The following is a 16,134-nucleotide window of genomic DNA, read 5'->3' as shown; positions in this document are numbered from 1 at the left end:
CTATAGGGCGAAAAATATGGTAAATGCAAAAAATAATTTGTACTCTTTTCCTCATCTGGCATTGCTCAGAACTTCACTTAAAGTTCTTCACTTAAAGACATCATTGTTTCAGGCTCAGTATTCAATTGGCATTTATATTTTAAGGCTATATATACCTGAATCACAAGAACACCTGCATGTATATATTGTGAAGGTGAGTATTCTCTGAGCCTGAGAATGTATTCATTGATTACATTTCCCATTCAAGGCATTCTTTCAGAAGAAAAAATAAGGAATATGATCAGCCAACATAGAACATGTTTAATTTCAATGGGTTTCAAAGTTTGACTGCAATTTTTTGAAGAGTTAAGTGTATGCGATCTTAGTTGGATCATGTTCCTATCTTCATTCTCTTACACTTCCCCCATTAACTGTGACCCATTAAAATAGTAATTAAAGTATAACATATATACTTCTTATAATTTGCACACTATCATTAATAAGTCTGTTGAAAGTGAAATTATGATACACATATATATATGGGTCTAGTAAGGGGTAATAGAGTTGTCTAACATTTTCCATGGAAGAAATAATTTGCGTTTTATTGGAATGTTTTAAATATTATTGTTCACTTGTGGAAAATTATCCAAAAGGTGGACTATACTTTTATTTATTTCTTAGTTTAAAAGTCAAAAGGACTGTGCAGATTCCTAATGAGTAAGAATATATGCCACTGCATTTATATGAATCACTGCTGTGAGGCTGAATTTTCCCTGAGGCCCATAAGCTACACTCAGTGGAATTTTAGCTCATAGGAACCCAGGCACCAGGTAAATACATCTTTCCAGATTGGATTCCACCCCCACTGGATTTTATCCATATGTTGTTCAACAATGTAGGAAACTCTAAGGATGATAGCCATTGTAAGTGAATGTACTGAAATCAATACACTTCCTGTGGGAATGACTTACCTGGAGATGGTTGCTGGATCCTTGATTCCTTGGTATCCTAAAAGATCGAGCATGAAGAAGCCTGAGTGGAGGCTGATGCCAGTAGTGTCAAAGAAACCCTCCTGGATCTGACCAAAAGTCCATCTAGTCCAGCATCCTGTTTTCTCCTCTTCTTCACCCTGTGTCCTTTTTTTGTGTGCTTCAGAATTTCAAGCCTGCTCTGCTCTGCTTGGTTTCACAGCCCAGGTGATTATTCTGTTTTCCTGGGCTCATTTCCTCCAACCTTGGATGCCTGCCTTGTTGGCTCTCTGGATCCAAACCATTCTGAGAGCTAATTAACAAGCATTGAGTTTATTGCAACTGACTAGTGACTTAAGCCTTATTCTGATGTTACATTGTACATGTGGTTCTCCTGTTTTGTGATAATGCAGACGTCAATGGCTTTTTGCATTTCCCCACATAAATTAGGAAGTGTCCACAGTTCTGCATCGGAATGACTTGATATGAATGAATCAGAAGCTTGGATGGAGAACATCAGAATACGCAGATGGATTGGTGTTAATGCTGCAATACATGCAGCCAATTTTCATGGTGCTAGGAGTAAAAAAAAAAAAAGCTCCTTTGAGAGTGTCTCTCATTATCGGGCACTTCATCTACATAAAACTGAAGTTCGTGTCTCAGATAGAAAATCCATCCTAGCAATTTCCAGCAATGAACTGATCGTGATAATTGCATTTGTAACTTGAGAAATGTGCAGTCTGAATATTGACTTTAAGACAAATGCACAGTGGTTTGTAGCTTGAGGAATATGTGCAGCTTTAGGTGGCAAAATATGAATCTGTACCACCCAATAGCGTATAGAATTTCAAAAGAAAAATATTTTATATTGAAATGGACAAGAGGGCAGTTTGACTGCTCTGTGTGAAACTTTTCATCTGTCTTTTGGTTAATTTAGTTGAAAGTTCTTTATCTGTCCCCATCCTTTCTGATTCTGCCCATCTTAGCTGCCAGCAGTACATGTAAGCTCAGAGTAGGGTCTACTTGAAATACAATAAATGAAAAAGGGACCCAAGTTGAACCCTGAAAAAGAGTGTTTTGTTCCTTGTTCCACAGGCTTTTTGGGATAACAGAAAAATGGCTTTCAGTTACATGTATTTCATGTAATAACTGTTGGTCTGTCAAGAAAAACCTCTATGGCAGTGTTTCCCAAACTTTTTTGGGCAACGGCACACCTGTTTACTGAAAAAAAATCTCGCGGCACACCATCATTAAAGCCCCGCCCCGTGACGTCAGCGTGCAGCGTCACGCCGGGAGGGACGCACGAAAGTGAAAGTTTTTTCCCTCCCCCTTGCCGGGGAACCTCCAAGCTTTGGGGGTGGGAGGAGGCAGCAGAGCGAGGGACTGAGGGACGGCGGCAACTGAGGCGGCGGCTGTTGTGGTGGTGGCGGCGATAGTGGGCGGAGGAGGGGGCGGCGGCAGGGCTTGAGGAGCTGTCGCCGGGAGTTGCTGCAGCTCCTCGAAAGGCTTCTCTCAGCTGCGCTCAATCCGCCTCGGAGAGGATTTCCCCTCCGGTCCCATGCGTTCGTTTGGGGCATCGCTCCGGCTGCTCCCTCTCCCGCCGCGCAGGAGCGATGCCTCTCTCTGGCTCTCCCTCCGCGCAGGCTGAGGGAGGGAGGGAGGTGCGCGTGTGACCCGTCTCTGCTGGGAGACCAAACCCAGCGAGGCAGAGTCGCGCGGAGGCGCCCAGGCAGCGCTGCCGGCTGCGAGGAGGAGCGCCAGGCAGCAGCAGGAGGCGCGGCCTCTCCTCGCTGCCGCCGCCCCGCCTCTCGCCGCCCGACTCGCCCGCCTCCCTCCAGGCATCTCGCGGCACACGAGGCAACGTCTCACGGCACACTCGTGTGCCGCGGAACACCGGTTGGGAAACACTGCTCTATGGACTGTGGCGATGTTTCTGGGATTGGCTGCAGAAGTGTACTGATACATTCAATAAATATCAGTAGGCTCTTGACTTTATAGAACCTTTTGAGCTCTGGTACATCTATCTCCTTACAAGTGTAAAACTTTCTCTGGTGCCTCCCTTATGATGGCATATTTGGCATGGGCTATTCCCCCACCTCTTAGACTACTATGAATTTTGAGCAAATGTATCCATTCATGTGATTTCAACCACATATCATTGTTGGAAGCAGCACATTTCTTTGTGGGTTTGATCATATTCTTGCAAGTATGCTCCCCTGATCCAATTTAGCACCTGATCACACACTTTGAAGAGGCCATGGAGATTTGGGGCCAAGCTGGATCTGGGCTCCGAACCAAATCAGGGGCTGGGAACAGTCTTTAGTTAGGCTTGAAAATCCTGGTTAAACACATTGCTCTGGGGTGTTCCTGAACTGATCCAGGGTGATCCGGGGCCTCCTCACCCTGCTCTAGCCTAATCCAAGCTCAACCAAAATCACCTCAGTTTGGATCAGGATTTTCTTGTGCACAAATCATTCACCTTGCTGGTTTTGCTTTGTGTTCTGCAAGCTGTTTGGGGGGGGGGTCACTTGTTACATAAAGGTGGGGTACAAATTAATGTTCATCCATAACAATAACAACTTCCTAGCAGAGGCAAGAGTCAAACCAGAGACTTCCCAGTCTGTAGCTCTCTCTCTTAGCCCCATGATGTCCTCTGAGATGGTAACAATAATATATGGGCTCTAGGAGAGGGAGAAATTGCAGGACCTCTCCCTAAGCTCTGCTGAAAGACCAGCAACTTGGCTCCTCATCTCCATGGAAATCTTTCCATTTCAGCTGGTTATGACAAGAACTCAGCAACTAAGAAATAGTGCCTGAGTTTGCTTTGTTCCTCCTCTCCCAACCTTCCTTCCTTTTGTGTCACACCTTTAAGATTTTAAGCCAGAGAGTGGGGGAGTCTTATCTTAACATCTGTAAGCCTTTTTTTTTTTTTTGCCTGTGGAGCGTGAGAAAAATGTTTATGTTGTGTATGTAATAAAGACAACAAGCATGAAGATTTTTTAAAAAATGGATCAGGATCTGGGATTTGGCCCAAATAGCCATAGCAAGTACTCATTGTTATGATGTGGGGGGAGATAGGAAGAGGAAGATGAGGTCAGAACCAAGCTTGTCTGGCTTTTTCCTAGGCCTGTGAGGTAATGCCTCTTTGTGTGCTCCACAGAGAAAGAGGCCTTGGCCTCTCCTTTTAGCAGAATTGGCTGTGTTTGGGGCAAGAGAAATATCCTTCCTCTTCTAGAACTGCCTCTACTGTCACTGCTGTCTTGCTCTTACAGGGGGCAAGCTAGCGGTAATGGGAGATGAAGACCAAACTCAACTGTATGAAAGGGAGGCCTTCCTTTTCTCGGTGTGCTCTTGCATATCTCTTCTTGGCTGATTTTCTTCCAAGAAGGCAAATCCAGTGGTGAAGTTCCTTTGTGCGTAAAGTGTCTCTGTGCCTTCTACAAACAGAATACCTTTTCCCATTACGATCTGAACTACTCATGGCTATTGACTTTGCAAGACCCAGCCTTCAGAGCACAATAGGCAGATGAAACCACTTTGTTCCTTCATCTTTATTGTGATTGACCCACCTGCATGAATCTTGAAGTGCTTTCAGGAAGAAATGGTTTCATTATTGCCCTTTGTGCGGAGCCCTATTGAAAAGGAAATCATAGAATTCTATGATTTCCTTTTCAATAAGGCTGTGCACAAAGGGCAATATTTGGGTTCAGATTTGTGACATTAGTGCTAGGAAGGATCCCCGTGCTCTGCTCCAGCTGTCACCTCTTCCTCTCCCATTGAGATCCCAGTTTCTGCTGTCACCTTCTTATCACTTTCTGTATTCAAAGTGGCAGCACTTAAACTTGTGAGTGAGGAGGGCTTGGGTGAGAAAAGCAGGTGGAGGCAAGGGGGAGGCAGATGGGACAACCGGCGAGGGACAGAGAGGAGGTGAGAGACTGGACTGAATGTGCACATTTTCTAATTTCAATCTTTCTTAAAGCTGTGCACAGCACTTAACGTTTAACTTACAGAGCCGGATTGTTCAGGGCAATTTAATTTTATGGAGTACCTTCTAGGAGCCATTTACAAGAAGCTCAAAGACTTGTTTAGAGATGCAGAAGAACGGAATGTCCATCAAAACATTTTATATCTCAGAGTGAAATCACAGCACAAGGTCATGTAAGCCATGCCTAAATGTTGATGTGCATTTCACGAGACGTCAAACACGTGAAGCGTCTTATCAGGTCATCCTTTGCTTCGGGGCTCCCAGGTTGCATGTGGGAGAGACACCTTTTCCCTTTAAAACTTCTACTTCATTGGGAGACTTGGGCACATTCTCAATCCTGCATTCTGTTCTTCTCCTCGATCCTATGTCCCAATCTATTATGGTTGGGGTAGGTAATAGGTATGGGTAGGAGAATTTGTGGCTGCCTTATGTCTCAATTTAGCAGTGATTTAAAGCTCCTGGTCTAAAGAGCACTGGATATTATATATAGATTATATGGAAAAAATATAATAACAAGAAAATTATCATAACTGGATGAACAAATACTCAGCAGTATATGCTTCAACATGAGGTAAGCTAATGAGAATAATGTAGAAGAACAAGAAAACACAGTTAAAACGATAGTAGATAGGAAACCAAGGAAAGAGTGGAAGGGAAGTAAAAGTAAAGATATATAGGATTTAAACAGCTTGGAGGAATATATATATGTTACTATTCCTATTACATGTTTATGTTTTATATTTATGTTATCGGGCTTCTTTTTGGTTTGTGCATGAATGTAACAGAGTATGTGTTGATGGCAAGATATAACAGAAAAGCAAATAAAAAATATTTGGGGGATGGTTCTGGTAGAATAGCAAGATCAGAACCAGTGGGAACAAAAAGTAGAAATCCTACAGCTCTGGGTTATAAATGTATTTAACTGAATATAGCTCACCTTCCCAGCCAGTATGCCATTCATTCACAACCTAGTTAATGAAGGGCACTTTGGAAAAAGTGCTCAGCAAAGATAATTTGTGAATTTATGATTTCTCTTGTATGTCAAATCATTTTGGAAAAGCTACATTTGCAATATTAATAGAACAAAGCCAAAACAAGTTATGAGTTAAAAGGTGGTTTTGAAATCTGATCCTGGTGCACTAACAAAGATTCATTGATTAAAATGTTAACGAAGATCGTTCACTTCATGCTTCACATGTCTTATTGATAATTGAAACCAGGATGAGAAATACAGCATTGCAATTCATAGACAGAAGTCATTTGCAAAACAGCCATTTTGTATTAAGTGTAGTTAATGGTCATGTTAGCAACCATAAATGTCATATTTATATTCATTGAAATAATTGCTCAGTTGAGATAGGGAGAGAGTTCCTGCAGACACAAATAATTGATCCTGAGTTCCAAAAATATCATTACAAGCATAAAGAAAAGCGAAGCCTCTGTATTTTTGCGTTTCTGCACACTCTATGAAAAGTTAGTGCATTTGTCGGTCCAAAAAAGGATGGCCCTTCATTCAGAACATGATGATGAATTTTCTGGTTCTTTCTGATGAGATCGAGATTAGTAGTATCTCTGTGATTCTCTACCCAGTTCCTTGGGAATCACTGCACTGAGTTTGATGGGATTTACTTCTGAGTAGACATTTTATACAGTTGGATTATAAAATGGCTAAGAATGTTATTTCAAATAGAAATGTGTGTTTTTTGTTTTCAAAAATTATTACCTTCCCAAGGCTTATGCTGATCTCTTTTTTATTTTTACAGAAGATTTTCCTGAAAGCTGCAAGTGAGGAAGAAATTTTTGCACATCTTGGTTTGGATTACATTGAACCATGGGAAAGAAATGCATAGAGTGACTTGTTACTGTGCTATTACTAATTCACAACTATTGTTACTATTAAAAATCTCCCACATTGTAGAGGCGCATTTACCTGACAAGCCTGTCTTTATTATTTAGAAAGTCACATATTAAATATACATAGTCAGGTGTAGATGTCATTATCCTCTGAATAGTTAAAAGAAAGAGGATTAATTTAGTGCATCCGTACATAAACTGTCATATTTGATTGTATTTTTCATGTTACAAAAAACAAAACAAAAGCCAGTGTTGAAAAAAATGTGTTGAACCATACTTTTCCATGTATAAGACTAGGGTTTTTTTATTTATGTTCAAAATTGTGGGTCGTCATACATGGGGGCATCTTATACACTGAAAAATATGGTATACAGGTAATATTGACACAACTGAATCAGGAAGGTGAAACTCCTTTACTGATTTACCTAGGATTAAGTCTCACTGAACGCAATGGGGCCTACATATGAGCAGACATGCACAGGTCTGTTACCTTAATTGACTATTGTGCATTTGATTTCTATAGCATTTAAGGTGGTGTAGAGATTTTGGGGGTCTGGTCTCATGGATCCTGCAACTTGCTGCATAATTCTCTTTTGGAAGCTTGAATTATTCAAGGTGACCAACCGCTATAATGTTACCAGCAGCACCAAATGTTACCTGAATAAAAACTATTGAAAATGTTGAGAATGCCTTGCAACGGTCTGGGACATTTTGCACATGCTTTAAGATGAGGAAAGGAGCCTTGCTCAGAATCAAGGCTATGTGTACAGTGTCCCATAATTAGAAGAATAGAGTCGTAGAATTGTAGAGTTGGAAGGGGCCCTGAGAGTCTTCTTGTCCAACCCAATCTCAGCTAGATCATACATAACAGATGGCCACCCAAACTCTGCTTAAAAACCTCCAAAGAAGGACAGCCCACCATCTCTTGTGGAAGTCTGTTCCACTGCTGAATAGCAAAAAGCACAAGGCACAAAACTAGCAGGCTGGTTCCACAAACAATACAAATTCAGAATGCTCCGCCGCTGTCCCTTGAGCGTCACATCTGTCACTGGGTCAAGAGCCACTGTTGCAGCCACCATTGCCATTTGCTTTGGTTTTTCTTTTACATTAATTCATACACCATGCAGCAAACATTACTGGCAGCTCCAGACTGGACGTATCAGGCAGTGGTCTTTATCCCGATTCAGCTGACCCCAACTCGACCAAATACATGTTCTATGCACTCCTCCACACAGATCAAGAGAAACTTGTGGTATGGTTACTAATTGACGGGTGTCTTTTCTCTATGAATACTGATGTATAATTACATTGGTTCTTGCTAAACAAATGCTATTGCTTTGATTTAAAGAAAGGATTGTGGGCTTGAGTAAAGGTGGTGTTTAACATGATGCCAAAAGCTCTTGTATAAGTATATGATTACTTTTTGGTGCTAAGTGGTTTGAGCAATGGGGCCAGATGTCAGCAAGCTGAAGTCCAATAATGGTGTCGGCACTTAGATGTAGGCAGAATGACTAGCTGCAGTGAAAATTACTGGGGTGGTAAGTGGCACATTTTGTCCTTTAATATTCTTATTCAGAGCAAAGGCTTTATCCAAAATACAGTACGAGGTTACAGAGTGATTTCTAAAGTGTCACTGTAAAATTATGGGCATTTGAGCCCATTGGGTTGGGACTGGATAAGTACTTTCTTGTTAGCTGCATATTTTCTTAATGCTTAGAGAAGCTTGTTTCCTACAGTTTCACAGTGGGAATTCAAAGACTTGAGGGATCCTGCCCATCAAATTATCCCCAATGTTAATAACAATCCATATTTAAATATTCCATGGCAACACTAGACTTTAAAAGGTTTCTCATATACAAAAAACAAAACTAAAAACAACAACCCATGGCACTAATGGAAGGATGATTTGAAGTGTGGCTCTGAAAAGTAATTAATATCTGGAATTTCTTTCTTTCTTTTTGAAAAGCTGCTCTAGAGAAGTACTGCTGTGTTAGTAAACATGACTGTCAAAAAAATCCTTCCAGTACATATTTCATTATGCCAAAATTTGACTCCAATTTATTTTTTAAAAAAGATAGATAACACACTGTGTACTTCTGTGAAGTGTGACCTCATTTTACTGAATAAGAAATTCCAAAGATCTTTCGTAAGAATGAAATCTTGGCACAGTTACAATATGGCAGGTATGGAGGAAGCCTGTCTGTCCTGTAACATTCACTTATGAGAAGAACAGCCAATTAGTTTAATGGACTTGTTCGTGGAACCAAGGGTTTGTGGGAAGTGAAGAACAGCTGTGGTAAAATGTACAATAAATATACAAAAGAAAGATGAGTGGTTTGTGTAGACACAGCTGGCATATGCAAACTTGGCTAAATAATTCAGCTCTAAACCCAAGTAGTGGATGAGTTCAAGTGGACCAAGTCTTAAGCCAAGGTTGAACTCTTTGTACTATGGTGTTGTCCCATTTTAAACTTGGGCCTGCCCCACCATTATTTCCTGTTGAATTTAATTAATTAGACTTGGGTAATAAAATGCCACTTTTGATTGTAAAAATATATCTATAATTTAATTTATACTGCATCTAGGCTAAAATTCTGAAAGCTCTTTAGTCATGAAAGGTCTGGTTGCCATCAGTGCTGTTTTTCTAGAAAAAGAGGTGCTGGAACTCACCATGAACACCTCCCTCATTCTCTTAGAATGGGAATGGCACCCACCTGAATGGTGCCAGAACTGAGTTCCTGTGAGTTCCCCCTGAAAAAAAGCCCTGGCCACAATAGAACTGTGAGTTGTCTTAGGTTTCAAGACTCAGGCTTCTGAATGACTAGGCCACCTTGGCTGTTTAGAAAACTTGTGAACCTGAAAACCACAGATAAGAGAAAAATGCAACAAATCACATTTTAGGTGATGCTATTTTGTTAACTTTTACATTATGTTGATTTCATAATAAATGAATGCCAAATTGTTAAAAATAATCGTATCTCTTGCTATTTGCATGGGTTCAGTGCTTGAAGTGGGGTAGAGGTTGTGTACACAACCACCTATTTAAAGCACATGACTCGCCCTCTCTGAGAATCCTGGGGACTGCAGTTTACTCCTCACAAAACTATTATTCCCAGCACCAAGCTGCAACTCCCAGGATTCTCTGGGGGAAGTCAGATGCTTATAAACGTGTGATGTCCATGCAGCCAGGATGGCATGGGATGTCATCCCATTTCTTTTTAGGTGAATCTAAAAGCACCCCTCTTCTTTCCAATAGTTATAGAACCATCTCAGAGTGCTGTACAGAAAACGGCTACACCAGTACTGTGAAATGTCACTAGATCCAGGCCAGAGCTGTTTGTGGAGCTGGGAGAGGCAGATACCAGCAAAGGCAGTTTCATCTTTATCCAACAACTGCAATCTCAGATCCATGAGAGCCTCTGCTGAGTTTAGAGCTTGTAGCCCTCCATATGTTGCTGGACTGTAACTCCAATTGTCCCTGGTGATTGGCCATGCTGACATGGGCTGATGGGAGTTGCAGTCCAACAAATATTTGGAGGGCCACAGGCTTCCCACTCCTTGGTTAGAAATAGGCCAAATACATGAGAATATCATGGCATCTTTTTGAAGGGATGCCATCATGACTAATATTAAGCCACAATCATGAAAGGTTTGATTTTCTTTACTGGCAACATTCTTTCCCTGGTGGGCTGGTAGTGATGGCTAACGGGCCATAGCTATTTCAAAGTGTGAAAGTACTAACTCAAACTTGCCATCAAATACTTTGCATGGTTATTAAAAATGGTGAGAATGGCTTTGTTTGAAATGAGACTGTTTCAGTTTTTTTCTACCCACCCACAAACTTCAAGCACTGCATGGAATTTAAGACCTTTACCCCTTTTGGAACATTCTTTACATCCATCACTAGTGACGTGTTTGTCATGCTGGGTGGGAAATGCTCATGAGTTGTAGGCCCTCGCTGAAGAGGCATGGTATATACACAGAGGTTTATGTTACCTTATGAGGAGATCTAAGTGAATGCCACGTTGCTGGGCACCTGGAGTAGAGGGCATTTCTCATCTCTGAGGTCACTAGAGTTGGGTGGAGAGCAGGTTGGGTTCACCAAACCCACTCAAATGATCAGTTAGAAATGTTTAGTTTATTCCAGGGACTGTTACAATGCAGCATAGCTGCCTCCCTGCACCCACAGTGATGATTTAATGTAACTAGGTTTCCATCGGTCTAGTGGTAGAAAGGTGGTTAGAAACAGATCAGACTCACTGAGATTTGAGCTGGAAGCAAGTGGAATGCCCTGCTGTGTTGACTAGTACCTTGTCAAGATCCATACACTGTCATGAGCCTCACATTGCTGCTGGGATTGGGTTTAGGTTGGCAGGCTCTGATGGAGGATGAGGAAAACCGAGGGAATGGGATGAATCATGGGATTCTGGGTTGGTATCTCCCCTAACCACACCGGCTTCAGTCACTTTGGATGGGGCAGCAAGGATGGCAGCTCTATTGAGGTTATGAATATTGCGCACTTGGAAGCAACAAGATGAATAAAATCTGTCTCTTCCTGAAATAAAAATTGTCCATTCCAAAAATACGGTTCAAAAGCTTTTCTTTCATCCAAGTAGAGCTACAATCTAGGGCTTTCACTCAAGAAATTCCAGGCTGTGCCTCATGTAATTCTCTCAGAACCTGTTTTCCAGGCTGAAGTGCAAGTTGGGCTGTAAGACGGGAAGGAGACCCTGTGTCACAAGCTGGACTGGGACACACAGACAGCACATGGAAGACTGGGGGGCTAGCTTCGCCCCTCCGTGCTGCAGTGTCCCACCACTGTGCATAGCTCCACCCTTCTCTTACAGTTTCTTTTTTCTTTTGACAAAGGTGACCAAGTCACTTTAGATTTCCATTTGCATGATAACTAGCAAAGGTACAGCCAAAACAATGTGTGTAATTAGTTCTATTGATCTACAGTATCGATCAAACTTGGATTAGAAAATGAAAACAGTACACAGGAGCCAAGTGCAGTCACTTAAATGTACTGGGAAAAGTAAAGGTTCATTGAGATATCAATGTTATAACTGAGCAGTAACATTCCAAATGGGTAGCATGTAGAAACAGTTCACAGTTTACTGTGCTCAGCACTTTTATATGCAGCACTTTATAGGCAAGTGAATAAAGCAGTTTGCATCAGATTCTGCCATTGTATGCCAGATTTCGATTTTTCCCTTTGTTATTTGGCATCCTTATCAATGGGGGGGGGGAAATGCTCCCTTCCCCAATTTTGAAGGAGATTGTACTTCAATTGGCATGTGTTTGCAATGTGGCCGTGGTCTTGGTCCCACTGCAGCCACAGCACAGCTGCTTCCTAACCAATGTCTGCAGCCTGTTAACATATCTTTCCTATTCACCTTCTTCCTTCCTGCACCTTCCAGAGAGGTTGCTTGCTCACTCAGATTTGAACTTCATATCTGCAAATGGTGGGTGGGGGGAGTTGCCGTAAGAGCGGAACTTTGCAGCTGTGAAGGTCATTATGCAAGGGATCATTTGCAAGGACCTTCGAGAGGAAAGATGATGATTGTGAGTGAATATCAACATGCTACAGCTTATAATCCAAAGGGTGCTCAAAGCATTTGTGTATTCAAATGATGTCTATATGTATGAACACTGATGGCACAACAGATATCACTATTTGACCTGTGTATTAAGCAGGACCGCAATACTTAGCCCAGCTTTTCCGCTGGAATTTAGTGTGAGTGTCTGTGGGTATGCATGCGCCAAAACACCCTTGAGGATTGATTTGATCTTGGGATGGGGATTCTAAGACATTTCATGTGCAAATGGGGTTCCCCTTATGTTTTAAATATGAGGAAGGTTCCTTTCTTTTTTTTTCCTGTATAAGAAAAAAGAAGGGGCTTCAGAACTTCATTTACAATATAAGACTGCTTGTGAAAGATGTTAGGATTTTGTCATTGAAAGTCACTGGATATCTACTTCCAATTTTGCAGGGGGAAATGGTCCTACAAATATGTGGGAAGGAGGAAAAGTACTTGACCCAGCTTTTTTCTCTATATGCTCTAGTTCCCCACCCCAGAAAAAGAAAGACATCTCTGTGCCCAGATACTCCAAGGTTTGGGCTAAACAATATTCTGTGCCAAAGATAAATTATGAATATTGACAAAATGTTCATAGTTCTGGTTATTATTATTTTTTACTTTTTTTGGTAAATTCTCTTTGTCTGGATTTGCAGTAGTTTTGGCATTTGAAAGCTCCCCCCCCCCATCTCCTTGCTTGTTGTAGTGGTACACTTACACACAGTATCATGTTACCTCTAAGGATTGTAGTTTGTTTTCAGTTACAGTGTCTCAAAGCACCAGCCATAAAGGAGAGCAGCTTGGAAACTTGACCCTCTCCCCCTACAACAAACACACTGTACAACAAGAGAGGAGTTTTGATCTCAAGCAGCACCCACAGAGAATATTGGCATGGAAATGTCTGCTTTGTTGGTTACATAACTCAGAATGGCAAACAAGAGTTGAACTGAGAGGAAGGAGTTAACATACAAGACATCCTACAGAAGAAGATGCACACATTGCAAAGCACCTGCACTGCTGAATGCTGACTGCACACATCCAGAACCTTCATTAACATTCTAAGGTGGAGGATGACGTCTTTAGGAAATGGCAATCAATTTGCAATACAGCCGAGTATTATAAGCTAAGCAAATGCACACCCCAAAGTAGGCAAATGGGAATTTTGGCAAATCATTACTTAATTGGCAAAGATATGGGAAAGGGTGGAAGAAAGTGGAATAATTCAGCCATGACACTGCATATGAGTAAAGTAAGCAAGTAAGTAAGGGTTAGGGATTGAGAACATCTTCATTAGTTGAGTGAGGACAAAATCAAATTAGTGGATACTTAGGAGGAACAGGCAGTGAGGGGCAAAGAGACAGGGCAGCAAATGAGATAAATCTGAATGCTCCAGTGCCATTCAGATAATGATCCCAATGTGTTTCTAAATATGCTGCTGTTCTGAATTTGCTAGGAAAGGAAAGATATATATATATATTTAAATAGAGCAATCCTAACCCCAACTGGTGTCACATCCCAAGCCCTGCTGGCTTCCATGAGCTATGACAGAAGGGGAGAAGCACTACATGGATATATATTCAAAAAGTTCAGAATAGTAAATCTAGAGTTCCCAGATCAGCTTTCTGCAACCTGGAACCCACAAGATGTTTGGGATTATAGCTCCCATAATGCCTGACCATTTGACCATGTTCACTGGTGCTGATGGGTGTTTGAAGTTCGAAACATCTGGAGGGCAAAAGCTTTTAGAATGCTGAAAGAATGGATCAGTTCATTGAAAGGACAAGATCCAAACCAGCACAAGTTTCCTGTGCTCAGATATCACGAAAGCCAGGAATAGATGCAGCATTTACTCTGCAAATGACAACTTAGTAGTGTGCTGTCGCATACTATTATAGTTAAGCGAGTATAGGCTGAAGAAACAAATTAGCACCACAGTTTTCTGTAAGGTGGTGGCAAAGAAACACGGTTTCTGCATGTTCCTGCTGGATCAGCTCCAATTTGCTGATAAAGGAATACTGACCACTTAAGCCAATGTGTGAATAGCAGCAGCAGCAGACGTAAATGGAATAACGAACGAATGTGTTACTTTATTACAGATAGTGTAATAAAATAACTAATTTTTACCAACAAAATTTAAGCAGAAGTTGGGCTTCACTGATGATTGCACTAACAAACTAATAGATTTCAGAAAGATGCTAAGAAGTGCTGTGGCTACTAAAAATATCTTAGCTCAACACAAAAATCCAGTTTCCTCAAACACATTAGCATTTGTGACTGATAATGCAAATGTGAATTATGTCACGGTACACTCAACGTACCATCTGCTCCAAAAAGAAAAACAGCTGTTGGTAAATGTAAGTTGCAGAGTTGACGTGGTATGCAATATGCTCAGATACTGTATGGAATAAATCAGTTGGATGTTGACGATATATTGTGTTTAAAATTATTCATCTGCTTTTTAAAAAGTTTGCAGAAAAGGGAAGCACTCAGCTGAAAGCAGTTTTGAGATAGCAGAGGAAATTGCAATGCAACATCCTGACCAGATGACTTTTTCTCAAGGCAGTCATTGACAGGCTACTCCATGGGTCGGCAAACTAAGGACCGCAGGCCAGATCAGGCCCAATTGCCTTCTGGATCCGGCTCACGGACGGTCCAAGAATTGTCGAGTGGATCGCCAGCATGCATGTTCTCTCCCTCACACGACGTCAGCGTCAGCGCCTCCTTGGCTTCTTCCCGCCCTGCCTAGAGGAGGAAGGGGGCTGGGCTTTGTTGGTGCCAGCAGCAGCAGCAGCGCTCGAGCAGCCACCATTTTAAGCGGGCCCTCTCCAGAGCACAGCACTCATCGTCCCTCCGCCGCCGCCAGCCCCTGCCGCTCGCAAGACACAGGTAAGCAGCCACCGGGGCTCGTGGTGCTCTTGCATCATCCCCCCAAAAAATATAGTCTGGCCCCCCACAAGGTCTTAGGGACAGTGGAATGGCCCCCTGCTGAAAAAGTTTGCTCATATCATTTGCAGTTAATATTCCTCCAAATGCCTTTGGAATTAATTGGCAGGTGAGTTCAGTTGTAGTGTTGTGGTGGTGAACCCAAAGCAAACCTTTAGCTCAACAGCAGGTGACATGGTGGGACTGTGCCACTCACCTGACCACCTTATGTTTCAGTTGCTGCTGCATTTCAGGATAGAGGGGAGGAGGGGCAAGGTTGGTGCAGTGCAGTTGCACCTGTGGAACCAATCCAGCATTCCTGCCACCACATTTGCACCTCACCAACCCCCTACTGCCTCACCTTTCTCACCCCAGTATATAGCAGGAACTCAGCTGGAGGGAGGAAAGGTGAGTGTGCCTTTTACTACTGCTTGAGTCTTAGGAATGTAGGAAATTGCCTTATACTGAGTCAGACCACTTGTCCATCTTGCTCACTAACTGGCAGCAGCTCCCTGGGGTTTCAGGTGGGAGTTCTTCACAGCCCAACCTTACAGATGCCAGGGACTGAACCTGAGACCTTCTGAATGCAGAGCATATGCTCGACCACTAAACTCCAGCCCTTTTGAGTCCTGCAAATGTTTTTTGGTGCTACTTTCAGCCTCTAAGAAGCAACATGGATGGACTCACATGTGCAGTTTAATAATTTTGTATTGTTTCATGCAAAGGTGCAGAGAGGTGTTCAGTGCAAAGGAATATGCTACTGAAGCATTTCCAACAGGAGTATAAAAAATGACCATGCTTGGATGTTCATATTTGGGTTTATTAAGCCAAGAGGCGGATGAATTTT

General features: G+C 42.1%; 1 protein-coding gene across 1 annotated transcript in view; it reads left to right on the top strand.

Annotated features, from left to right (window-relative positions):
• DNTT (DNA nucleotidylexotransferase) overlaps window positions 1-8,140 on the top strand; it is a gene marked incomplete at its 5' end in the record, with an annotated part of 102,101 nt that extends 93,961 nt beyond the window's left edge. Inside the window, one exon of the mRNA XM_081192397.1 lies at window positions 6,696-8,140. Within this exon, the coding sequence (XP_081048523.1) occupies window positions 6,696-6,782 (87 nt within the window). The 3' untranslated portion in view covers window positions 6,783-8,140. The remainder of the gene's footprint in view (window positions 1-6,695) is intronic.
• Window positions 8,141-16,134: the final 7,994 nt, after the last annotated feature.

This window comes from Podarcis bocagei, assembly GCF_964188305.1.
Source record: "Podarcis bocagei genome assembly, chromosome: 4".
NCBI classification, from domain to species: Eukaryota; Metazoa; Chordata; class Lepidosauria; order Squamata; family Lacertidae; genus Podarcis; species Podarcis bocagei.
The sequence above is the reverse complement of the archived record's forward strand: the minus strand, read 5'-3'. Positions and strand labels throughout refer to the sequence as shown.